We start from the raw sequence: 27,471 nt of genomic DNA, 5'->3' as shown, positions 1-27,471 counted from the left end.
TCTTGTGTACATGTTTTCAGACCTGACCCCTTGGTATTGGGTAACCAGTTGGTGTAGTCTTTCCTGGGGAAGTCTATTTCCTCAACTCTCAGCATTCCTTGCGTGTGGTTCTTTGTTTGATTGAGGCCTCCTGGGCTCCCATCCCGCTTGTCTATTGTTTTCCTTGTTCAGCTTGTGTGTAGACAGTCATGTTGGTGAGGCTTTACGGGTATAGCTTCTGACGTTTCTAGGAAACACAGGCTCCAACTCTTTTATCTTCTGGCTCCTGCAATATTTTCGCCTCCTCTTCCACCATGTCCCCTGAGCATTAATTGTTTCGTAGGTGTATCCATTGGAACTGGGCCCTTCATTTTGACTGCTCATGTTTTTCTGTTATGGTCTCCATCTGTTGGGGGAAAAAGTTTCCTTGAAGAGGTGTGAGAACTATACTTAGCTTTGACTAATGGAGACATATTTAGAATGTAGTCAGGGATTATACTGGTTTGGTAAAGTGGTGGCTGTAGGTTCTTCTCCAAGATTCACAACTTATAGCCCTGAGTAGTTGGCCAGGTTTCCAGTATAGGCATGATTTCTCTCTTGTTGAACAAGTCTTAAGTTCAATTAGAGAGCTGTTGGTTACCACCAAGGTATGCATTCATTAGTATGCCCTTAGGATTATTGGGTCATTCTAGTCATTGTTGAGACACAAAATATTTTTGTAAACATCTCCAACATGTAACTGATGTTGAGAAGTATCACTTAAGCTAAAGCAAAGTCACTGGGGAAGGTAAGAGAGAATACGATGAAATGGACCAAACCTAGTCACCAGTGGACAGGATTGGGAAGTCCAGAAAGGATGGACTCTAAGCGATTCCTGCTTGTAGCTTATGTTACAGAGTCTTTTGTGTAATTATTAAGTGAGTTCTTCGTGTCCTTAAATTGAATTTTGTATCAACAATCTTATATAGACACACTGAAATTCCTGAGATCAACCATCTACTAAAGAAAATTGGATCGTAAAAAAGACATTAGAATATTGTTCCTTGAGACCAACTGAAACCAGTTTTTTTAACCGTCAGTGAGTCACTGGCCCCATTGGCATACTTTTTCAATGGTTGAACCCTAAAGTCACCTCCCCAGAAAGTTTCTCCATTCTTCTCTCTGTAGCTGCTACCGGATTGTTGGAATTTTCATTGATGACTTTGGAATGGCCTGCTCTTGCGCCTCTAGGTCTTTTTTTTCTTTTCTTTTCTTTTCTTTTCTTTTTTTTTTTTGACTGCATCTTCCCCTCCAGCGTAGCTTCAGTGACCTGACTCAGCTACATCATCATTACCTCATTTCACTGCAGTGATTTCTTCATCTGCTTTTCCCACTGGGGTAGCTGAGTAAGTTTCTCAGTTATTTCTTTGTGCATCCCAGAGCCTTACTACAGAGCTCTTTAGTACGTGATCTGTGGATGGTTTGAGTGGTTTAGAGGAAGACCATACAGGTCATTTTTAAGAACTGAACGGCACAAAGTCTTGCTGCACATGGTCCTACCCTACAGTACAGCTCCCTCTGAAGACAGCAAGTGGAAGTGCAGGACTTTGCCCCCCCCTTCCCTTTTTCCCTTTTCTTTTTTTCTTTCCCTCCACCCTTCCTTCCTTTTTTTTTAACCCAACTCACATAGGCCAGTGGAAGACACGAAAACTGAGGCCCCTTAATGAAGTAATCACATACTTCTCTTAAGGAATGCAACTTGAAACATTGGGACAATGCTTTTAATCATGTTTCTCAAAGAAGGAGAAGTGGAGAATTTTACCAGATTATCAGGTCTGTGCTGCTCAACTCTCCTGCACTTCCGCTCACCTATACAGCATCTTACGATGGCTGATTCGGGGTCCGCAGGTCAGGGCAGCAGCACAAGGCAACAGCTGCAGGGTTGGTGTTTCTCGGCAGCTCCCAGCCCAGATGAAGTCTTTTGTTCATAAACCACATTCAAGCAAAAGGTTTGCAGAGACGCAGACAGGAGCCTGGCGGCTTACCAGATTTAAAGCAAAACAAAGCACTCTCCTGCAAAAAGCAAACAAACAAAAACAAAAACAAAAACAAAACAGAACTGTAGCTGATAAAAAGTGAGAAATAGTAAGTACAAGGGAGGGACCTCTTCTTCCTGGATAGAGAATTGCAAAATGTAGGTTGCAATGGAGTAGTCCTTGGAAATGGTTAGTGAGCGGGGCTCACTATTTTTAATTCAACTTGAACAGTGGTGCCCAGAATTCCCCTTGGATTTCGATGACGATAGAGTTCTGAACACTTCATTTTCTAGCCAGTTCAAAAGAGGACCTTATCACTAGGAACATCTGAATGCAGCACGTTCGTGGTGGAAGGAAGGAACTTTAAATCCAGAACGTACAAACAACAGTGAAGACACCACGGACGTGCTATCTCCTGTCCAAGGGCTCAACACAACATTGTTGAAGTTATTAGTTTTTTCACCATCTGTGTGCCTAGATCTTGGCTAGTTTCTATTATTGTTGTTGTTATTATTATTATTATTATTATTATTATTATTATTATTGCTTTTAGACAGGGTCTTACTTTGTAGACCCAGGCTGGCCTCAAACTCATAGAGACATACCTGCCCCCTGAACAGTGAGATTAAAGCCCTGAACCACTTGTCTAGATGTGAAACTTTATAGTTTATAAAGTATACTATATAGTATATAGTATATAGTATATACTATAGAAGTTACAATTTCCTTTGCGTAGTAGGGGCACCTTTTCAAAGTTAATGCAAAAATAAATTTGAATGGACATATGCAAATGAGCCAACTCATAAATGCCATAACAGTAGAAGTTGCAAAGAACACAGGTAACATAAAATTTGTGTGTGTGTGTGTGTGTGTGTGTGTGAGAGAGAGAGAGAGAGAGATCAGTGAGGAGTTTCTATCAGTGTGGAACTTTCTGAGAACGCATAATATTTTGGATTTATGTGAATGTGTGAAACTAGTGAGTTTGAATACGGCATTTGCAACATGGCAGATTGCAGAAAACCTTTCAATTCAGTCATAATGGTTGTAAGTCTTGTTTGGGAGTGAAACTGTATTTTTTTTTTGAAATCTGAGGAATTCTAAGGACTCCTGGGGGGGTGTTTGCAGGGAGTGTAGATCAACTCTATGTCAAAAATGGAAACTCTCCCTAGGTAAAGACATTCAGAAGTAAAGAGTCATCTCTCAAATTGTTTCCTTTTTCTTTCTTATATGACATTTAGGAGAAAAACATGCAGTTTAAGAAGCACTGGAAGAGATTTTTATCAGAACTGGAAGTTTTACTCCTGTGAGTATGTATTTTGTTCCTCTTGGATCTTAGAGCATAGTGTTTGGTGTGGCTGGCATTTAATTAGTGTGGGTTGGATGTCAGAACATTGGGTACACTTTTGACATCTTCTTTGGTGTACTCCTTAAAATAAACTTAAAAGAAGGGCACTTCCGTGATTCACTTGGACATATTGAAACGAGAAATTGTCAGAGGGAAGTTAGGTTCAGCCATGTGTGACTAGCACGGTTGAACAGTAACTCTTAGCAGCACGTGCGTTCCCCTTCCCTTCCTTAAAGATGACTCAGTTGGGAGACTGTTTCATCAGAGTGGCTCTTCAGAAAGAGAGTTTTAGACAGAGAAATCAAGGGCTTTTGATGTGCGTGTGATGTCCCTGGGAAGCCATGCATGGTTCTGGGAGTCTCTGTTTTTATATAATTTCACATGTGCAGCTGCTGTGGAGCTCATCACCCTTCACAAACAGGACATTCTTTTTTTCTGGTGTTTTATGTGAGGTGGGGTGGGGAGAAAAGTGGGGAGGGAAGCATTGTGCCGCACCCAGTCCCTTTTATAGCCAGGGCCAGAGACCAGCAAATTAGAAGCTAATATTAATGGCCAATAAAATATGTTCAATCCAGAAATTATAATAATAGGTTTTTACATTCAAGTTTTACCTGTTTGTTTACAAAGGGAAGATGCAGACATTTCAACAGCTGAGAAAAGGTAAACTTAGAAAGTGTCTGTCATCTACCCAGCTGATTTTTGTCCCAGCCAGCTCACCCTTACACTCACATTTCAGTAGTGTGGCACACGGTTCGGTCTGCTGCTGGCTGTCATGCTGTAGTCTAGGCTTCACTGTACCTTTCTTCTGTTGAGAGGTTTAAAGCTCTAACGTTTCTTTACTCGAGAATGCAGTAACAGCCATGCCATCTCAAAAAAGAAAAAAAAATCATTTCCAAGGCCAATGTTGAAGAAATTTTACTTTAGAACCTGTATGGTTTCAGACCTTTTGTTTAAGTTTCTGAAGCATCAATCAAGTCAATTTCTACATGTGATATAAGACAAATCCAGATCCATTCTTTCCCTAATATCACTCATTGAAGAGATTTTTTTCCCCTTTGTGTGTTTTTCACTTCCTAGTCAGGGTTTTAGTTGATGAGGTTACGTAGGGACTGGGCTATTTTTGGACCCTCTGTTCCATGCCACTGATCCATGGGACTGCCTTCTGCAACACATACTGATTTGATTACTGTAGCATTTTAATGTTGCTTTGAATCGGGATTCTGCTTTCTTATATTACTTCGACTGAAGTCTTTCATGGTTTCATATGGGTTTTAGGATTTCTATTATAGTGAAATCTGTTGCTCCAATTTTGGTATATAGATTATCTCCATGGTTAAATGTATTTCTTATTTTATTCTATCTGATGTCTTAGTAATAGATAATTTTCCTCATTCCTTATTCATGTAGCTCATTGTGAATGTAGAGAAATAACATTGATGTTATATGTTGATTGTGTATTGGAAGAATTTATCAGTCATAGCATCTATTTATTTATTTGTTTGTTTATTTATTTATTTATTTATTTATTTATTTATTTATTTATTTATTTATTTTTGACAGCGTCTTTCAGGTTTTCCACATATGAGATCATGTAATAAGCAAAGTGAGATAATTTGACTTTCTCCTTTTCAGCTCAGATGCCTATCTTTTTTTTCTTTTCTTTTCCTTTTTTCTTTTTTTTCTTGTCCAGTTGCTCTGGCTAAGATTTACAGCACAGCACTGCATAGATGTGACTATGGTTCTTTACATCTTGTTCTCACTCCTTACGGATAATGTACTTGTCGTGATGAGTTATGACATCAGCTATGAGTTTATGGTGTATAGCATTTATTATATTGAACCGCATTCTCTCCACAATTCATTGAGAGTTTTATATTGAAGGGCTGTGAATTTTGATAAATGCTTTTCCTGAATCTGTTGAAATGATCATATGACTTTTTTACCTTCTTTCTGATAATGTATATTATTATTTGGTTATTTATTATTGGTCATTATTGGTACGTTGTTGCTCATTTTGTGCATGGTCTGCCATTCTTAAATCCCAAGGATAATTCTCCTTTATCAGGGTATATGATTTTATAAAAACATTATTTTAATCCTTTGAGATTTAATACATTGCCTTTCAGTTGTGTCTGCTTCCCTTCCCCGATTCCTCCCAGGTCTACTCTCTCTATCTTCAACTCCCTACCCACCGACCATTAAGTATTTGTCTTTCCTTAATCCATTAGAACTCTTTTTGTTTGGATGTTTGGTTTTTCAAGTCAGGTTTTCTCTATGTAGCACTGGCTCTCCTAGGGCTCATTCTGTATACCTGCCTCCACCTCTGAAGTGCTGGGATTAAAGGTGTGCGGCTCCACTACCCAGCTAGAACTCTTCTTATATGTGTACATCTCCATCTTTTAGGAAGCTCTTAGAGCAGTAGATTTCCATGTGGCGTTTTTGGAGAGGCTTCAGTGTTTGTTATCTCTCCAAATGTTCCCACCAGCCTGCCATTCCATCCTTCATCCAAATTTAACCCTTTCTGTTCTGTTATTCCACTTTAGCCCTTTATACCATTGTATTCTATCTGTTCTTCCTGGAGAGATCCCGACCCCATCCCCACCCGCCTGGCGTTTTACTAAATGTCTTATGTCTTTGGGTCTTCCATATAGAACACAAATATCCGAAGATTCAAAGCTAACATCCAGAAATGAGAGAAAATATGTAACATTTGTTTTTCTGTGTCTTGGTCACTTGACTCAGAATGATTGTTTCTAGCTTCATTTCTTTGCCTGAATATTTCACAATTTCATCTTTCTTTATTATTATTATTTTATTTTTACAAAATTTATTTATTTTATATCCCGTTTGTAGTCCCTCCCTCATCTCCTCCTTGTCCCCCTCCCTCGCTCTTCCTCTCTATCCTCTTCCCCTAGTCTACTGAAAGGGGGAGTCCTCCTCCCCTGCCATCTGCCCATACTTTGTTAAGTCTCATCATGACTGTGTGCATCCTCTTCCTCTGTGGCCTGGCAAGGACACATCACCAGGGGTATGTAATCAAAGAGCAAGAAACAGAGTTTATGACAGAGGCAGCCCCTGCTCCCCTTACTAGGGAACCCATATGGATACTGAGCTGCCTATGGGCTACATCTGAGCAAGTGGTCTTGTCCTCTCCATGCATGATCTTTGGTTGGTGCATCCGTCTCTGCAGGAAACCCCTGGACTCAGATTTTTTAGCTTTGTTGGTCTTCTGATAGTTGAATAATATTCCATTGTGTAAATGTACCACATTTTTATTATCCACTCATCGCACGGTGGACATCTTGGCTGACTGAGTTTACTCGTTGTTGTGAATAGACTTGTAATGAACTTGGATGTACAGCTGTCTCTGTGGCAGAATTTCTTTGGGTATGTCAAGCGTGATAAGCTCTGTCAGCTTCCGGTTTTGGAGGGACCTCCAGACAGATTTCCAATAGAGCTGTCCTAGTTTATGCACCTAGCAGCAGTGTACAAGCAATTCCCCTGTCCCCACATCCACACCAGCATTTGCTGCTATTTGTATCCTTCATGGAGGACACTCTGACTGGAGAGGCAGTCTTAAAGTAGTTTTCACTTGCATTTCCCTGATGGCTAGGGATGTTGAACAATTTTTAAGTACGTTCTAGCCATTTTTTGGATACTTCCTTCTCTTAAGGTTGACTACCAAGGTCTGGCTATCAAAGTATTGACATTCAGCAATCAAAAGTCCCCTTGTGGCTGCCCTAATTAGCCTATCGAATCAAAATTAAATTCCTCATCCTAACATGGGGTTTCCTCTTTTACCTTTATGAACTGCCCTTTGCTTATGGGCCACATCTGTCTCCTCTCTATCCAGAGGCAGTCCTTTGTTCCTGTCCCCTCCCCACCCCCAACCGTATCCCAGGACAAATATCTCTTCCCCCTCTCCCTTGTTCCTTTCCCCTTTCTCCCTTGTCCTCTATCGCCTGTCTTTGTCTCTTGTTCCCTGCCCTTTGTCCCTCTGGTGCAAATAATCTCCTGTGTGTTAAGAACTTGGTCTTGGGGTGTCTTGAGCCAATACCTGTCCCTTCAGCTATGAGCACCTGGAGTATATTGATCTTCCTATAACAATGACATCCACGGAACAGAGTTTATTCTGGTTAATTGGTTAACAAATGTTTAGGACAGGAGCCTAAGAAATATATAATACCCTAATGCAGAAACATATAATTCAAACTCAGTGTCACTTTTTTATACCTCAAGGTACCATTGTGTGGAGATTCTCAGCAACAATCTAAGCTTAGCAAAGACCTGTCCCTTTCCTGTACGTAACTGGGACTTAACCCAGCACCTGACGTAGTAATGCTCCGTTGATGGATGAATGAAGGCAATCTTCTCTAATCCTGTGTTTTTGTGATTTTCCTTGCATTGTGTACTGAATCAGATGGGCCTTAGTTGCATAGTCAATATTTGTTTAACAAGTAAAGATGTGACACTGTTTTATATTAGTGAAAATAAGTGATTATTGAATCAGGCTTTTTTTTTTGTATGACGTTCTCAGTATCCCCAATCTTACAAAATCAATGCTTCCTTAAATTTTATACCTGGTATAAAATTTTAATATATTATTTTTATTTACATTCTGACAGTAAATTAAAAAGGGTAGAGATAGTATCTGTTGGAATTCCCAATAAGATGGCTTGTTTTGGCCAAACTTAATTACTTTAGAACTGTTTCCCAAAAATAAATAAAATAAAATAATAAAATAACCATTTCCCACCTCTCCTGATCAGAATCTCATCATCTTCTATTGGAGTGAAGAATCTGATGGTTTAAAATCTTCTGTTTTAAGGTTCCGTCATCCCCACATACTAGAGTTGGCTGCGTATTTCAGCGAGGCTGAGAAAGTTTGTCTGGTTTATCCATATATGAGTAACGGGACGCTTTTCGACAGATTGCAGTGCATAGTAAGTCCCAGCTACTATTTTCTCAGGTCCTTTTACTCGCTAAAGCTAAGGGTAAAGGGGGGCTGGAGAGAACTGAGAGGCAAGGTTTGAGTACACACGGGGTGAACTTTGGGAAAGTTCCCCAGGGAAGTAGAGAACCATCTCAGGGAACTGATTTCTTACTGTTAGAAGGCCGCCTGATGGCAAGTTACCGGGTTTGGTTTAATATCACCAAATATGTACAGTGAGTTTATATCAACTACTCTCAACTTCCCTTAGTAAGTGGTATTTACATGGGCACAGGACAGGGCTGGGGAATCAAACCGGTGCCTTGTTCATGCTAAGCAAGGAGTCTACTGCCGAGCTGTACTCTCAGCCCTTGGGCCACAGTTCCATTAAGCTAATGTTAGAAATTGCTGGGTGCTTTCGTAGGACAGTGAGTGGCTCTCAACCTTCCTAGGGCTGTGACTCATTAGTACGGTTCCTCATGTTCTTGTGACCCCAAGGACAAAATTATTTCTGTTACTACTTCATAACTGTGATTTTGCTAGTGCTATGAATTATAACGTGAATATCTGATATGCAGGACGTCTGGTATGTGGCCCCATGGGGGTAAGGGCCCATGGGTTGAGAACCACCGCCCTGGACCCGCAGAGGCAAGCCCATTGGGAATTAAAAACAGGTGGCAGCAAACCCAGATGCTGATTCACTCTCACTCCACTCTGCCATCTACTGCTGTAGTAGCACATGCCTGCATAGTGGATATGTAGATAATTTGCACCGAGATAATACAACCAAACCAACTTCTCTTGTCTTCTAGAATAACACAGCCCCACTTTCCTGGCACATTCGAATCAGTGTATTGATAGGACTATCCAAAGCCGTCCGATACCTGCACAACACTCAGCCGTGCTCAGTGATCTGTGGCAACATTTCCAGGTAAGTGATCTGGGAGCTTTAGGTTCCACCTTAGTCCCTTTCAGCACCACAGGTGAGTGATCTCCTGCCACTACGCTTCCTAGATTTTCTCAGTGAAAATCTGTGCACCTGATTTCTAAAAATGCACATTTCTATCACCAAGGGGAGACTTGATAATACTTTTGTAAACTACTGATAATAGGGCCGGAGAAATAGCTCAGAGGTTAAGAGCACTGTCTGCTCTTCCAAACACCCTGAGTTCAATTCCCAGCAACTACATGGTGGCTCACCACCATCTACAGTGAGATCCGGTGCCCTCTTCTGGCATATAGGCAGAACATTATAAATAATAAATAAATAAATCTTTAAAAAAATATACTAATGACAGTTTTGTGTATTTTATTAAACATTCTGGATAGCCAGATGTGAAACTGAACCTACTTTAATCTCTGCCCCATCCCACCCTCTAAGCTGAAGTTTAACAGAAGGTCACACAATTTGCATAGGGATTCCCAGGAAACGACAGTGAAACAAACAAAGTTTGGGGTCCTTTAATCACTGTAACAGGTACAGTGAGGCTGCTTCCTCGAAATCTCTGGGCCTCGCTTTCTGTCAGTCTGTGAAAAGCCAAGTGATAATCCAACGTGGATTTTTCCGTTTGAGAGATGAGAAAATTAGAAGCAGTATTTTCCATCTTCCGTCTCTAGTAAAACCCTCAGACACATGTAGACAGACAGACAGACAGACACACACACACACAGACACACACACACACACAAGCACACAGACACACACACAAAAAAAAAAATTCAGAGTGGACACCTGCTGCCAAGTCCCCTGGTGATCTCCTGCTTGTGCCCCTCATGTTGAACTTGTCTAGAAGTTCCTGGTCACAACTTTGCTGAATACCAGGGCAGTCACCTTTCAAGGCTGCTGCTAAGGTGAGCAGAAGAGGAGTGTGTGTGTGTGTGTGGGGGGGGGGTGTTTCTTTTTTCTGGAGAAATGAATATGAGATAAAAAGACTGTAGATTTCTCCTTAGTCCTGGGGGAATTGGGAGAACTGCTCAGAGATGCCTGCCCCTGCTGAAGTGTGAACCTACTGCAGCTGTCAGCATCTTCTCAGAGCCTGAGCAAAACCACAGGGCCCTCACAGGACCTGGATACAGAGGATGGTCATGGTCCCAGAAATCAGTGATGTCATCAGTGAGGTCTGAGAAGCCATCCCCAACCTAAAATCGTCTCTCTTCCATCCAAATTATAACCACTATTGAATACAGTAGTTGCTCAAACATGTGTGAGAGCAGTGTTTAGACTCGTGGTGTATACCTTCTCCCTCTGGTTTAAAGTAAGCACTAGTTTATGTTAAGTCTCACCTGGTAAAACATTAATATTTGGTTCATTTTGTATGGTTCAATTCATCAGATCCTTTCCTGAGAGCAGAGCTTGAAGAACACACAGGGGAGAAGAAGTTCTTGATAGGAGAGAGGGAAAAGAGGAGCCATTAACTGGGGCAAAGGTAGCATCAGGGTGGGGAGGGCAACGAGGCAGGCCCACCCATTTCCCAAGGCTTCCTCCAGGTAACACTAGGTGAGGTAACTAGGAAGTGCCTATCCAGCGCCTCTTCTATATGGTGAGACAGTCGGGACAATTTAACGAGACTGTGTGTCAGACGAACTACAAAGAAGGCTGGAGATATAGCTTCGGCATAGAGTGTCTTCCTGGCATGGGTGAGGCTGTGCACTCAATCTCTAGTACTGTCAAAAAGGAAAGTGATCAAACACACAGGTAAAGAAAAGGAGGGAGGCAGAAGCGAGCAGGTGGAGAGGTGGTTAGAATACTGGTGCTATTGCAGCTCTAAGTGATATAAGTCAGGCAGGACACGCTGGTGCTTGCACTGTGGCCTGTCCTGGAGCAGGGTTTTAGCTTGAGTGCAGCGTCTCTCTTCTACTGTACTCAGGTCCAGATGGGATCCCAGGTGTACTGATGTGAGCCATCATCAGCTAACTCTCCACACTGGGGAGCAAGAGCCTGCCTGAGAGCAGGGCAGCAATGGTGGCAACACAGGGCAGCAATGCAGGAAGAATCAGCCCAAGAGAGCTCTGCAAAGGGAGAGGCAGGCATTCGATTCTTACAGTTGAATGACATAAGGCATCTTGGTGCTGAGGAGAGCATACCCATCAAATCCTAACTCCTGTAGTACTTGGTCTAAAAGTGTTGGGAGTAGCAGTGGCCGAGTGATGTTAGGGACAGTCAGTATTCCTGTTCATCACTCTCCCACTCACTTCCATTGTCAACTCGTCATTGAAAAAGCCCTGCTTTCAAGACTCGCTCATGTCTTAGGATGTGTTGGCTGAACACTTTGGGAGTCAAGTTCTTTTGATCAAAATCTGTTGTGTGAAAAGCATAATGGACGCCATAGTGGGCCAAACACAGAAAATATGTCCCATTAATATATTCCCAGTGTGTGCTTGGGCTGAGTTAGAGTCGGTGCGAGAGAACCCCAAGCCAAGTCCTAGAAGTGTGTTGTTGTTTGTTTGCTTGCTTGCTTGTTTTTTTGATACAGACTGTTTGAAAGTAGCAAGGAAAGTTTTCCTGATGGAGCCAATAAATTTGTTCAATGGGTCAAAGAAAAGGACTGCCACATTAAATAATAAAAGAAAAGGAAAGAAAGAAAGAAAGAAAGAAAGAAAGAAAGAAAGAAAGAAAGAAAGAAAGAAAGAAAGAAAGAGAAAAGGAATAAAGTAGATTGGCTGGCTGGAGAAGAACACATGAAGTTTTAAAATAAGGTAAAATGAGACGACAAGACGAGAGAACATGACGGCCTAGGGGTTGATGGAGCCTGGATGGTAGTGAGATCAGAGAACTTGGTGTGATAAGGAAAACTCAAAGGACAGACTCAAGCTTGTCTTGGGGACAGGTGGGAGTAGAAAGACTCTGGAGTCTGTGGTCTCCGTGTTTCCAAGGCAATAGCCCAGCATAGCCTTGCCTAGCTATGCTAAATTATAAAGGCGTTTAACAGCCCACCTAGACAGAACCCTCAGCAGGTAATAAACACAGTGACTATGGTAAGAAACTGATCAGAGAACAAAGTGTGAGGAAAGGGGTGACACTCCGAGCTGTTGCTCTTAGGGGGCGGCCAGAGTTATTGACTCTCCTGTCTTTGCCATCCAGCTTGAAAAGTCATACTTAGTAAAGACAGTTTCTAGCAGGGAAGCCATATGTGTTCTCAACAATTGGCTCAAAGGAAATATAGCTAATCACTTGTTTACTTTTTAATTGGGAGAGGGGCTGATGACTGTTCCCTGTCTGGCTGTTATGGTTTGGATCTTAAGTGTATCTGAAAGAACATGGTAGATCTTCTTAGCACTTGGGAGTCGCTTAAGCAGGAAGATTGCCATGAGTTTGAGGTCAGTAGGAGAGGCAGAATGAGGTCCTCACAAAGGCTCCTATACTGTAGGTGTGGTCCCTACAGTGGTGCTGTTTGTAGGTGTTGGGACACTTAGAAAATGGACTCTGGTATAGGAAGCTAGGCCAATGAGATCATCTCCTTGAAAGGGTTATTAGGACCCTGGACCTTCCCACTGCTCTTTGCTTCTCAGCCACCTGGGTAGAACAGATCTTTGCTACTGCAGTTTCACTCAGTGATGAATTCTCCTGCCACAAGACCAAAGTAATGGGACCAACTGGCTGTGGACTGAAACCATGGAACACACCTTTCTCTCTCTCTATTTAAATTGTTTCTCTCAGGTATTCTGTGAGTGGGGGAAAGCTGATTACCATGACAGATTTTTTCAGTGTTTGAGGATTCTGCACAGGTCTCTGCAGCTGCCACAGCCAGCACCGTAATGATCTACAGGAGGCAAGAAGGTGGTTCGGGTCAACATAACTAAGTAGCCAGTTAAGCTGGTTCAAGCTTCAGGAGTCTATTGAGCTTCAGGAGTTTATTTTAGGCATCCTCTAAGCATGGCACAATTTGGTGAAAACTTTCCTGATCTTGTGTGCTCAATAAAGCACGCACAAATCTCCCTGAGGAACAAAGCAGGGTAACCGGAGATCAGACACGGCTACACTGAAACACATCGCAAAGCACATGTCACGTCTTCCATTAAAATGGCTTCTATGGATTGACTGAGAAAGCATGCTTATGATAAGGGCCTAGGGGATGAATCGTGTATGGTCTCTGCCCACACAGATAGGGCACAGGTCGCTAGGTTATTAACCACATCCACTTCTAGGCTTCTGGGTGGGTAACAGGTTATGCATTTCTTCTTTTGATGAAACAACCATGTGTGTTTAACATTCAAGCTTGCCCTAGTGATCTGTGAGCACAAAGGACCTCTATGCCTCTTGCGTGCACACACTCATGCATATGACCAAGACTGAAATTCCAGGGCTGTGGCCATGTACTTGGGAATCATGTTTTTGAATGGTTTCATCGCTGTCCCTGCCTGTTCCAGCACAAACTAGCTCCCTCAGAGCCACTGACTCACAGCCTGTATGCTGAGCTGCCAGCAAAGACAGTTAGTGCCAACTTCAGCCATTGGCATCTCCCTCTTGCTTGGTGATATGCCCAGCTGTTACCCAGGAATTGGAACAAGACCAGTTCAGTTCACTTAAGCCACCAAACATTGACAGATGGTAACAGTCTGTCTGCAGAAATTCCAGCCAAATGTGAATTGGCTAACCTAGGTCACCACCCTTCATCTGAGGGGAACACTTCCCTTCACTCAAAACGGAGACCCCCTCCCCGGTTCTTAGCCCATTGCTCTTAGGAAGGTCCTGAGTCATTGACTCCCCTGTCTTTGCCATGCAGTTTGAAAAGTCATAATTAGGAAAGACAGTTTCTAGCAGGGAGCCATGTGTGCCATTGACAATTGGCTCAAAGATCCCTGTCATTTTCTGTGGGTAACCCAAGACTGCACTTCTAGCAGAGGAGTGAAAAATGTATAGCTTTCATTTTCCTTTCTGTATTGAACTTCAGACTAATGGCTCGAAGACTTTTTCAGAGACCAGTTGACGTTAATATTAGTAGCGTGAAGCAACCTGGCACGCTGCTCATAAAGTGAGATCAGTTAGAAAAACCCAAACCTAAGTATTATGTAGCACACAACCATAACATTGCATAATAACATATCAATTGTAGAGGCTCAAATTTATTTTTAAAAAAATATTAAAAGTGAAGCCCATCAAAATATCTACAAAGTTTTATCACTATGGTTTGTTTTTATAATGACTATAATTTGCTTCCACTTTCTCTTTAAAACACATGTCTAAGCTAAGACTAAGAAAGTGGCTATGTTGTGTTTTATCTTATATGTTAAATCTATATTTTTAAAACGACTTGAAACGAGAAGGATGGTGTAGGAAGAGAAAAGCTTGGGATGTTGGGACGGCTAGTAATTGAGGTATATGTGATTGAAGTAGACCATGTACATATAAGGAAATTTTGTAATGAAATCCAATCTTATACACACTTAATTTATTATAGTAAAAACAACTAGCCAAACGTTGAAAATGTTTCAGAATTACATCATGCTCTAAAATTAAAAATAAAATTGATGCTGGGTGTGATGGTGCATGCCTTTAATTGCAGGAAGTAGAGGCAAGAAGATCTTTGTGAGTTCAAAGCCAGCCCAGTCTTATTTCGTGCCATGCCAGCCAAGGCTACAGAGTGACACCTTGTCTCAAATATAACAAACAAAATTTTAGGATAAAACCTCCAACAATTTCTCATCAGCTTTTCTCTCTCAAACCAACTAACATGAAGAAGTTTCATTGCCTATAATTAATTCTACTATTAAAAGCTTCAGAATCTTACACCTTTATGACTTTTGAAGAGTAAAGCAGAATTGGCAAGTCTAGACAAGTCATGAAGGTCTGAGCAAGTTATATGTGACTTATACATATAAAAGATAATATTCATATATATATACAGATATACATAATATACATACCTATATATCATCACATATCATTATATAGAGTACATTATAATATTTATGATTATATCTATTTAAAGATTATATATATATATCTATGATTTTAAATTTCTAAGGTCAAAGTTCAATACAGTGCTATCAATCTTCTGCTTAGATATACAGAGTTCTCCTAGGTTACTTATCTGTCCTTTGTAAAAGTTAAAAATACTGGCTTAAAAGGACAAATATATACATCTAAAAAGGATTCATATAAAAGCATTTGCTTTTTTTCCAAGCCTTATATAAATATTTCACAGAAATTAAAAGTACAAGACTGATAGAACTGAGCTTTTGGGTATTCAATAACCATCCTTGGAGGCCTATAATGCAGATAGATGGATTAAAAGAGAAAAAAGAGAAAATATTTTACCCTTTAAGGTCAATTAAATCCCATAAGACTATGGATCATCTCTCAAAATGCCCTGTATCCTAATACTGAGTCACTTGTCCTCTAATTCATCTAAGCCATGGGAACCCCATTGGATAGACTCTAACTGGTGTCCATGCTACAGAGAGGATGGTCAGCACAGAGGACTTTCCTTAATGCTTCCAAACCAGCCATGGTGGGGCAAAGCCTTTGTCTGCTTCCCACCTGGATGCAGCAACTAGTAAAAGAAAGAGAAGAAGAGCCCAGGTTGCTCCTTGAGGACCAGTCCTTGACTCACCTTGACAGAAAAAAAATATGGTCACCTGAATGGTTTTAAACACCCAATAGTAGAGTATAATCAAAGATAAGATGATTGATGTTTTTTTAACTGTCCAGGAAATCACACTCACCAGATATTAGACTTATGTCTGTAGGCCATGTTACTTAGATCGCTATTCCTCATTAATGATATCTTTCTTGATAAGAAAAACGCTGCCCAGACACAGGACATCATGACCGTGCCTCGTGTTAACGCTGCACCATCTATCTGAAGGCCAGAGTGTTGTTATATCCTAAAACTCAAATGATGGTTACATTTCTTTTCTCTCTCCCTCTCTAGAGGCCATCTGCTAGGGATCTTGTGCTATGATTTTTACAATGCTCTTGAGAGTGAAGATTGTGAGGGCTGGGGTCAGGCTTCAGTGTTAGGACTTTCATCTCGCCTCTCGGGCACCCCCCCCCAAAAAAAATGAAGATCACGAATTCACTACCTACTCAGAAGCCTGGTGTCCAAGTCCTTTTGCTTAAACAAATTGAAATGGCATGGACACAGTCCTTGGGGAGAAAGTAGGGATGTTGGTGTAGGCAGCACCCAGGATGTCTGTGTTCAGACTCGGGGTCTGGTTCACATTAGTAATGCCTTCCTTAGTACAGAAGGTAGGAAGAGAATCTTGGCTGAGTGCTTTGGGAACTCGGTTAATGATGTCTGTCAGTAACGTGGAAGAATGTTGAACAGCATTTGGCTCCTATATTTACCATCCCCGTGCTCAGTAATATAAAACTACTGGAGGGTTTCAAATTCTCTTGAGGAAATGACTACATAAACAAATGTCTGAGACCTGCTATAGACTCGGCATTATGCTTATGTAAACAGCACAACGTGGGGTCCATGAAGTACCAAATAATATATTGTAGGTGTCCAGTAGGAACTTAGAAACCGGAGGCACATTGGGCTTCAGAGAGATTCGGTGAAAAGTTCACGGCAGAAGTGGCTCTTGTGGCACATAGACGATTTAGGTAAAAAGAAGAAAAGGAGGAGGCCTTCTCATCAGAGCAACACAAAGATCACCAGAGACAGCCACCTGCAGCTTGTTCAGTGGCTCTAGTAAATACTCACCCATAAAGTATGGTGGCTAGATGGCAGATAGGTTATGGAGTTCAGTCAAAGCCAAGGACCTTAGAGCTCATACAAACTCCCACAGAAACCCCCGGTGTACGAGTGATCATTATCAGTTCCAGGTGACAGGAGAGAGGCAGAGGCTTAGAAAGGTCAGTAACCTGTCTGTCGCATGGCTGCAGATGGAAAGGGGAGGTGCCCTCCCATGCCTGTGTAGTCCCAATAACCACACCTTTATTCGGGAATGTAAAGGCCTGGGATTGCCAAGGGCAAGTTGGCTTCGGGAACTGAGAAAAAGAGAAAGACACCACGTGCATGAACTGAAATGTTAACGTCAGACTCGCTCCTGTGGAGGTGGCTGTAGGCAGCCTGCCTTGGGAGAGAGATTCTGCCCAGAGATCGACACTGTCAATCTGGTTTGTTCCAGCAGAGAGAGTAAGTGTCCTTCCAAGAGGGATGTTGTCTAGAGCACAGCCAAGGAACACCCACAAGAGGAAGCGAAGCCCACATTATGGAGGTATTTTCAGCAAGTCTGGTGGTTCATTTAGCCCAAAAATATCTTAGTAATTTGAACTCTTTAAGAGAACGTTATAACAACACTCACTACCAGATGGTGGGAGTCGAGAAGGAAAGGATCTAAAGAAAGAATCTAGAGCATAGCCTGTATTCTTGGCTAAACACTCAACATTTTCCTTTGGGAAATGAAGATACTTTTGAATCAACGCTCTCATTAAAGCATCTGAAAGCGATAGACCTCTCGTTTTCACATTTATAGATAAATTTAAGTGTGAATGCATTTCACCCGCAGTATTTTTTATCTCAGACATTCATTCCTACTAATGCTTCACATCAAGAAGTTAAACCTTAGTGAGTGTTTCGAACGAGCCCTGTAAACTCAGGTCCTAGGCTGGTATTGCCATTTGTGGAACAGGCTTCTGCGTTAGGGGAAGGAAGGAAGAAGCTTAACCACGGATATCTGAAAAACAGAAACTGGTCGGACACACAGATTAGAGTGAGTGAGTGAGTGCACACGGCATTGCTTACGTGAAGGTCTGTAAGTAATGGAGGGTGGGTAGGAGGCCACGGTTGCTCTCTCAGCCACCAGGACACGCTTGCCTCTTTCTGCCTTTACCCGGCCCTCCTGGGCAAAGTCAGCTGATGGCTGCAGACTCGTCGAGACTGAGGTGCAGCTTAGTGTTTAATAGGACATCTAGGTGTGCAGGAAGCGAAACTGGCTTGGGAAATGGAACACCTGCTTGATGCATTGATTCTCTAACCTTCTTACTCCACCCACTTCATCCTTTTAAAGCAACTATCTTTATTTTTGAGAAGCATTTTAGATGTAAATGATTTTCCTCAGACTTTCATGTCTTCCTATTTTCATCCTCTTTCATGAAATCAGGTACGTTCACTGTTTCCCTAAAGGGAGCTAAAACAATTAGATATCGCATAAATCAACATTTCTCTTAATTCTTGTTGCCAACATCGTCTTTAAGTACTATGGTGATTTGAATGAGAAGTGTTCCCCATAGTCTTGGTGTTCCAACACTTGGTTCCCAGTTATTGATGCTGTTTGCAGAGATTTTTGCTGGAGGAACTGTGCCATTGGTGGTGACGTACACACACACACTACACACCTTGAGATTATGTAGTCTCACAGCACCCCATGCAACAGGCCTCACACAGAGAGTTACTGGTGAGGTGGTAGGGACGCAAGTACTTCCGGCTCACTCTCGCTGCTCTGTGCTTTTGGTTGTGATGTCATCTCTCAGCTTCCTGCTCCTGCCTCCGTGCCTCAGACTTGCTGCCAAGGCTTTCTCCGGTGACAGCCTTTTATCCCTCTGGAACCTTTGGCAAAAATAAACTCTTTCCTCCTAAAACTGGTCACGGTGTTTTGTCAAAGCAACATAAAAGTAACTAATACAAGTGCCCAAACCCATTCATGTATATGTACAAATATATACATATGTATATTATGTACAAGTATGTACATATAAACTAACATTAAATTAACATTAAATTACATATATATGCTGGTACAAGAAACAACAGGAGGGCCTTCTTCCCTGCTGTCTTAAATCACCTAGAAATATCACTTTAGTGATGTTTGCCTAGTACCTCTCTAAAAATAATTTGGAATTCAGCTGATTCCTTAATATTAACTCACCTCCCGGGGGGGGGGCAGTTTTCCTGGACCACCCTGCACTTCCATGTCATTGTTACTCAGAGAGGGTCCTTGAACACTTCCTGAGACACTCAAATGCATTTCTTGGGATTTTGAGATATGGTAGTGGCTGGAATAGACAATGGCCAGTCCATATCATTCGAGGTACATTTTGAGGTTTTCTCGATAATCCAGCTAGCATGTTCTTGTCCAGCAAGCATCATCAGATCTTCCTACCGATATGGAAACTGAGGCCCCCGGGTAGTTCAGCTCAAGCCGGAAAGTTGCACATTTCACGGAAGAGCACCGGGTCCTGGTGCAGAATATGCTGAGACTCACACACCTGTGAAGCACACACAGGGGAACCTTTCACTCTCAAAGACCTGCGCAAATTCAGAGGGGACACAGAGAGCTCCGCGGTGCAATGGGGAAACAGTTTTAGGCTGGTGCCTTTCCTAGATTGGAGGCCATATGTGTTCTTGTACAGAGCTGGGAGAATGTGCAACTCTCCCAGAAACGCGTGAGTCTAGGAAAAATGGATTTTGCCATGCCTGAGGGCAGGCAGTCCCTCTGGAAAGGGGGGTCTTGGTGTTGTAACCGCCCTGACTGGACAGTCTGTGTCCTTTCTGTAAGGGTTTCTCAGTGAAAGAGTGTCTTTGCCATCTGGCCAAGGGATGCCACACACACACACACACACACACACACACACACACACACACACACACAACACCCTGCAACTGATCTCACACAAGAGCTTTATTGGTGAAGTGTGGGCATGCAAAATGGCTGCCTTTGAGTGGGGGTAGAGAAGAGAGAGTGACCAGGCTGTGACAATGGGCTTTATAGGGGTATGGAGCATGCACATAAGGAAATATTCAGCAGTGCCAATGTTGTCACTTTGGCCTCTAGGGGTGGCAGGGGCAGTAGGCACTGAGTCATTGACGGCAGAGAGCACCTTGATTCTGGAATGTGGGCAGTTCTTACTTGACTAACACTTTGGCCTCAGGATGTTTAGAGAAGCAGTTGGGTCTTCTCTATGTTTGGGACCAACTGGGTAAAGCCGCTGCCTTTCCTCAGGGTTGCCCGGCACTTGACTAAGGTAGTTCTCATCTTCTATGTCCAACACAACCCCGGTCCCTAAACCCAAATCCTGCACGTTAATCTATACACACTGTCTTCCTTTTTAAGGCCTAACTGTCTCAAATAAACTAGGAAGCTCTCTGATAAGCAGTGAAAGCTGATCTCACTAGAAAGTAGTATTATTTGGGGCATCAGGTTCCTCCAAAAAAAAAAAAAAAGTGTCATGGAAACTTTTCCTAATACAGATATTAAGTCTACCCCTGAGTTAGGGTACAAATTCACCTCCTGTATGGAATTCCCCCCATGTCCTCAGGCCGGGAACCTTCTCTCTAAAGAACTGTTTGAAGTCACACTGGCTTTTATAGTAAGATGTAGGGACAGGCGGCAGAAGCATGAGATGAGGGGCACGGACCAAAGCTGTTCCACTGTCTGCCTCCGGCCTGGCCATAATTCCAGTGCGCTGCCCTTTCACTTTGCTCAACTGTCTCACGTCATCTTCATTTTGGCATTCCTTTTTCACCCTGCAGAATAAACATACTCAGTTGACCTGCAGGGTAGCCGAAGGCACATTATATCTGAAGATTCTACTTCAGGTTGAAGCAGGGGAAAGCATTGGAGTAGAAATTGATTGCCAAAGGGCTTTCGGCATTTGCCATTTTCCTAAATCCGAACATTTCTCTTTCTCGGCTCCCGTTAACCTTTACTTAGAACCAAATAAATCATTCGATTCAAAATGTATGCTCTCCACTAAGGTCTGCTGGTAAGAACTCGCCTCCTCACCAGCGTCATTATTCAATGTGTAAGTGCGGCATCCTCTGCTAATCCTATCTGACCGACGGCCCCTCGCTGACCCCGTGTCCTCAGCGGGTTTATTGGGTAACATGGTTTGTGTTCACTCAGCTCACCTCTCTGTACCTCTCACAGGCATGTGACTCACGACCTGCTGTCAGCTTCTACTTGCTTTGTAGCAGGTCAAATAAACGGCTTAGATTATGGGTTTTGTTGTTCTGGCTGTCCCCTGCCTGCCCCCACACCTTTCCCATGTACTTAAGAAAAAACCTCCAGGGATTCCTATGTGGTGTTTAGATTCAGTCTTGGCATTCTCAAGGCCCTAACACATTAATCAGAATATCATGCGTTCTGGAGAACTGGGGTGGAGGAGGAAGATATTGAAAACGTGGCATTTGGTCAGGTGGTGATAGTGGCACACACCTTTGATCCCAGCATTTGGGAGGCAGAGGCAGGCGAATCTCTCTGAGTTGGAGGCCAGCCTGACCCATGGCTACACAGATAAACTCTGTCTGTGGACAAAAGGGAAAAAGGTATGGACTTTTTCAGTCTTCCTCTGAGTGGAGATAAAGTAAGTACACACAAAAGTGGCTTCCAGAGCAAAAGGAACTGGAGGGGCTGTAACTCAGGAAGACAGTAGATATTAGAGTTTGCTGGGCGCTTCTGGACAGTTTCCACTGTCTTGTGTCTTGAAACAAGGACTTGGACAGAGACACATGGGCAGGAGAAAGGATTGGTAGCTCCAACAACTGGCCATGTGCAATTGGGACTCTTATGGAATGCTTTTTAACTTACTTCCATACAGAGTGGCTTTCTGAGGCATAGTGTGTTACATGTTCTGCATACAACTTCAGCACTTTAGCTCCATGATGGGGTATGTGTTTCAGTGTTACAATGAGCTTAGGAAACCTCAGAGTGTCCCAGTGTATGTGCCTGGGCCAGGGATTATTTGCACGGGGTAGTGGATTTTTACCCTTCTCCTTTGCCCATTGGTTTCTTTCATACTCGAATTCTACAGCCTTTGCCCAAGGTGTTCCAGACCTTGCTCTCTGTTCTATCTGGCCTCATGTGAGTGCTGCTCTGAGGGATGGAGACACTTTCTGCCCCGATTCAGCTCACAACTCAGGTGGCAAACTCTTGCCTTTAGAGTCCCCCAATTCTGAAAGCGACAGGACAGGTTCAGAAGCCTCAGATTTGAGCAAGTGGAGTGGGCCCCTACTGGAGATGTAATCATGTCTTCTTACCTAGTGCTGGAGAGAAGGTAGGATCTGTCGCTCACCTGTTATGCATCTTCAGAGGGGTGACTGGACGCTCAACACTCTCCTCTGAGGGAGAAGGTGATGAAATGGGTGAGGGATGGCCCAGAGTTGGGCCACGTGTGACAGAAGCTGGCTCTGGCAGCTGGTGGATACTAGAGAACAGGCAGGCAAGGAGAAAGTTAAGGACTACGCTCATTGATACACATCTTGGGGACACAGCACCTGGCCTATTCCCCCAGAGAGGAGAAGATTGCACTGAACAGACAGGCCATAATAAGGGCAGCTCTTTGCACTTTACAGTTTGTTTTCCCCTCCCTGTGGAGGGAAAAGTCAAAGTTGAGAACCCGTTTTTAACCTTAAAGGAACCTGGGATGGTGCTTTACTTTCTTTGTTGTCAACTTGGTCCTAGACAGAGTCTGAATTCTGAGACTTTAGTCAAGAATGTGGGAGTAAAGTGCTCAGATCCTTGACCAATCTCACTGTCGTCTCAGAGCTGTGTCTTTCTTTGGAGGTTCTCAGTTCAGAACTAGCTCTGCCTGTTTGTGTGCTTGCCCTGGGACAGCTGAGACCTTTGGGACATTGGTGAGATTTGGTGTTTGTTCACGTCTAAGAACTTCTTACCCGGTAGGTGCTACGACATTTAACAGCAGTGCACAGTACCACCAAATCTATCCCTTGACATTTGAGCAAGCTAAGTAGCAAATGCTTCAGCATCAGGACACAAACAATCTTGGAGGAGCCCTAAGCAAAACTGAAGCCAAAGGTCACTCTCTCAGCATGGCCCCCAACCACTCTGGCAGCATCTGCCTGCCCTCTTATGACTGACTGCCAGTCCTCATTCTTGTTACCATGTATCTGGCCTTGCCAGGCATGCAGCCAGCCATGCCAGGCAGCCAATGAGCTTCGTATTCCCTGAGTAGTGTTATCAGCTCTGTTGTCCTCCTCACCTCAAATGCAAGAGGAAAGAACTGCGTTGTTTCAGAACCAGGGGAGGGACTGTGTCACATGAGATGAATGTCCCTCTTGGCTTCTCCTTCCCTGTTGTCCAATTTGCACTTTTGAAGCATAAACCAATACTTCCTCCCATCTGAGATGCAAAGTGATTGTTTTTAATGTGATGGCTCCCTAAATAGACTCTATGCACTCTGCCTTTGCTTCTACAGTTATTCACATTCTAAATGAGTCTCAAAAGTAAAATGAAACCCATAGAGAGGGAACGGTGAAGTGGGGCTATCATTAAAGTAGGGCAGTGGTTCTCAACCTGTGTGTCATGACCCCTTGGAGGGTCACGTATCAGATATCCTGCATATTAGATATTTACATCATGGTTCAAAATAGTAGTAAAATTACAGTTATGAAGTAGTAACAAAATAATTGTATGGTTGAGGGGGTCACCACAATGTGAGGAACTGTATTAAAGGGTCGCAGCATTAGGAAGGTTGAAAACCCCTGAAATGGGAGCTATCAAGTACACCTCAGGACATTCTAGAGTAGCATCTCTAGTAAGCCTAGCATAAGCCACAACACACCCTCGGCACATGACAAATTTCATTATTAGCTGCTTAAAATCAAGCTCATAAAGAAGAGCATAAGCATGGTCCTTGGTTAGAGTATCAGTCTCTGCAGGGCCCCCAGAGCCCAGTTGTTTTGGTTCTGTTGGTCTCCTTTTGGAGCTCCTGTCCCCTCCAGGTCTTTCTGTCTTCCCCTTCTTTCAAAAAATTCCATTCATTCTGCCCAAAGTTTGGCTATGAGTCTCAGCCTCTGCTTTGATACCTCAATCAGTAGTCTTTCAGAGACCATCTGTGTTAGGCTCCTGTCCTGTTCCCTGTCTTCTTCTGCTTCTGATGTCTATCGCGTGTGCCCTTCTGAATTAGGATTGAGCATCTGCCCTAGGGTCCTCGTTGTTGAGCTTCTACTTTTCAGGTTCCCACCATTTCTCTGAAAATTTTATGATTTCCTTGCTTTTAATAACTAAGTAGTATCCCATTGTATAAATATACCACAATTTCTGCATAGAGAGGACCTAAAACCCCAGCTCAGATGTAGCCCATACACTCAGTCTCCAAGTGGGCTGCCTAGTAAGGGGGCCAGGGGCTGTCTCTGGTATGAACTCAGTGACAGACTGATCACCACCCCCTGGGAGGTGGAGCCTTGCCAGTCCACAGAGGAAGACAATGCAGTCAGTTCTGATGAGACCTGATAGGCTAGGGTCAGATAGAAGGGGAGGAGGACCTCCCCTATTAGTGTACAAGGGGAGGGGCATGGGAGGAGAAGAGGGAAGAAAGGTGGAATTGGGCAGAGATGAAGGAGGGGGCCACAGCCGGGATACAAAGTGAATAAATTGTAATAAATAATAATAATTAAGAAAAAGTTTTTTAAAAAAAAAGAGCACAAGCAAGCAGCTGTGGTTAACTTTAGTCTGTCCTGTTGCCATAGCATCCATGCCTATCTGAAAAATTTGAAATACCCACTGTTCATGGGTCAGAGTTTTATTTTAGCCTTCATACAAATTTATGTTTGTACTTGAAGAAAAGACTTTTAGAAAGCCCACTTTCTTGTGGAACTCTGTTTGGCTTCATCTTAGCAGTGTTACTGAATTACTCATCCATGTTGTATTCCACTAAAAGCCTCCGTGATGTTTTGTCCTGTTTGTCTTTGATCATACTTTTAGTGCAAACATACTCTTGGATGACCAGTTCCAACCCAAATTAACTGATTTTGCCATGGCGCACTTCCGACCCCACCTAGAACATCAGAGCTCTACCATAAATATGACTGGCAGTGGCAGGAAACATCTGTGGTACATGCCAGAAGAATACATCAGACAGGGAAGACTTTCTGTCAAAACCGATGTCTACAGCTTCGGAATTGTGAGTGTTACCAACTGGTTAGAAACAGAAGAGAATTCACTGCCAAAAGGGTTCTAAATCTTTAGAGCATCATTTCTCAACCTTTCACAGGGGTCGCCTAAGACCATCTGCATATCAGAAATTTACATTATGACTCATAACAGTAGCAAAATTATAGTTGTGAAGTAGCAACAAAAAGTGATTTTATGGATGGGGGTCACCACAACATGAAAAATTGTATTAAAGGGCGGCAGCATTAGGAATATTGAGAACCACTGGCTTAGAAGAAAAATTTTAAGAGTTTTAACTTGTATACCTATTGATTTTTTTTCTTATTCATTATCTGATACATTAATTTTGCAAAGTCCACAAGGCAATAAAATACAAGAGCATTATTTAAAATCCAATCCATTGTAATGTTAAATAGTTTAAACTAATATCGTATTCATTCTCAACCTCTGTAGCTGGCTTTGTGTATGTTCCTTGTAGGTGATCATGGAGGTTCTGACAGGGTGCAAAGTGGTGTTGGATGATCCCAAACACGTTCAACTGGTAAGAATTGTTCTCATGCTAGTACCCGTTTGTCAATTCGTTGTCTGACGGAGCTCCAAGAAATAACTTTACCCTCTCTTCTTTCTAGCGGAACCTCCTCATGGAACTGATGGAGAAGAGAGGCCTTGATTCATGCCTCTCATTTCTAGACAGGAAACTACACCCTTGCCCTCGAAACTTCTCTGCCAAGCTCTTTTCTCTGGCAGGCCAGTGTGTGGCAACTCGGGCCAAGTTAAGACCTACAATGGATGAAGTAAGATATTTGTAGTTTTATTTCAGGATGAGCCACGGAAAATCCTAGTTGGATAAATTGTGCATCCAAGTGAATTCTTAACGAGTGAAACAAATTCAGCCTCCCACAGAGAGTTCTAGCCTAATGCATAACCTTTCTAGCTTAAAGCAAACAAACACCTTACACTCTTGCTACCCTTGTAGAAGGCATTGCTAGGTAGAACCAGATTATTATAAAATATAAGCAAAGTAGCTTAGTAGATAAAGGCATGATTGTAATGCAATCCTGGTGACCAGAGTTTAATCTCTGGAACTCATGGAAAGAACAAGTTGCCCTCTGACCTTCACACAAACTCCTCAGCACACTCCTCACCACCACTAATACAGTTTAGAAAACTGAATCTAATGAAAAGCTGGAAGGGGATATTTTATTCAACAGTCATTAAGCTATTTGACACATTAGCAAGCACACATCTGTTTCCATTGTTTTAAAATCTATTCATTTGTCATAGACGCAATCCATTTGTTTATAAACAAACACTAAGTTAATGCCCATTCCTATGTGTATTTGGGTGCTGGGGATACATAGCAGTCAAGATCTAGTGACTGTCCTCAAGCTTGCAGTGCAAAGAAGTCAGATCAATAGACATAATGTTTTGGTCCAGTAGACAGGCAAGATGGCATTCCAAATCCCAAGATGACTGGGAAGGGTAGAGTGAGAACAGAGTCAGCTTGCCAGTCTGTGGCAACCAGAGGATCCTTGCTGAAGGTAACAGCTTAGCTGTGATTTGGAGAACAGGTTAGATGTAGGCAACAGTAAAGATGAAAGGATACCCTCAAAAGAGGTGAGGAACGACTCAGAGGTCGTCACCCTTAGAATAAGACTTTGGACGGTCCAGCATCATGAGGTGAGATGAGGTAGACAGAGCTGGATGTTAAGACTACAGAGGCTTCTAGGTGACAGAGAGGAAGTCATTCTATTCTTGGAGTTGGGTTTTATTCCGAGTCTACTGTAGAGCTGTGGGGGAGTTCTAAACAAGGAATTGGTATAATCATAGTGAATGAACACTGGCCTTGGGAGTCAGCAAGAGGCCTGGCATGGCTCTCAGTGTGAAATCCTGTCCCATCAGGTGTTGCAGAAGCCAAAGTTGGCATCCAGGAGGTTGATGGTACAGCACCAGTGCTTTGTTTTTCTAGACAGTTGTATGATTTTTTCCTCTGGATCCACAGCTGTATCTTTAGAATCATAATTATGCTATTTGTGGAGATCAAAATGCTCCATAATTCCTCAAGCTATCTGTATTTTTAGAGAGTAAGAAAGGAAAGAATATACTAGGTCATCAGTTTTCTAATCTGGCTACATGTCCAATTCTCCAATTCTTTGTGTGAAGTTTTTGGTGTTTTTTTTTTTTTTTTTTTTTTTGAGGTTTCTCTGTATAGCCTTGGCTGTCCTGGACTCACTCTGTAGGCCAGGCTGACCTTGAACTCACAGTGATCTGCCCACTTCTACCTCTTGAGTGCTGGGATTACAGGCATGCATCACCATGCCTGGCTTAAGCTGCTTGAATATCTTTCTTTCCTTCTTTCTTTCTTTCTTTCTTTCTTTCTTTCTTTCTTTCTTTCTTTC

The 27,471-nt window shown here is 42.6% G+C and overlaps 1 protein-coding gene across 1 annotated transcript in view; it reads left to right on the top strand.

Moving 5' to 3' along the window:
• Irak3 (interleukin 1 receptor associated kinase 3) overlaps positions 1-27,471 on the top strand; it is a 55,213-nt gene that overhangs the window by 25,793 nt on the left and 1,949 nt on the right. The window contains exons 6-11 of the mRNA XM_055626007.1: positions 3,233-3,297; positions 8,168-8,282; positions 9,082-9,200; positions 24,884-25,082; positions 25,551-25,613; positions 25,702-25,866. Of these exons, the coding sequence (XP_055481982.1) occupies positions 3,233-3,297; positions 8,168-8,282; positions 9,082-9,200; positions 24,884-25,082; positions 25,551-25,613; positions 25,702-25,866 (726 nt within the window). The remainder of the gene's footprint in view (positions 1-3,232; positions 3,298-8,167; positions 8,283-9,081; positions 9,201-24,883; positions 25,083-25,550; positions 25,614-25,701; positions 25,867-27,471) is intronic.

Source organism: Psammomys obesus, unplaced genomic scaffold (assembly GCF_907164565.1).
Source record: "Psammomys obesus unplaced genomic scaffold, mPsaObe1.curated_primary_1811, whole genome shotgun sequence".
NCBI lineage: Eukaryota > Metazoa > Chordata > Mammalia > Rodentia > Muridae > Psammomys > Psammomys obesus.
Note: the sequence above shows the minus strand (reverse complement) of the source record. Positions and strands in the feature narration are given on the sequence as shown.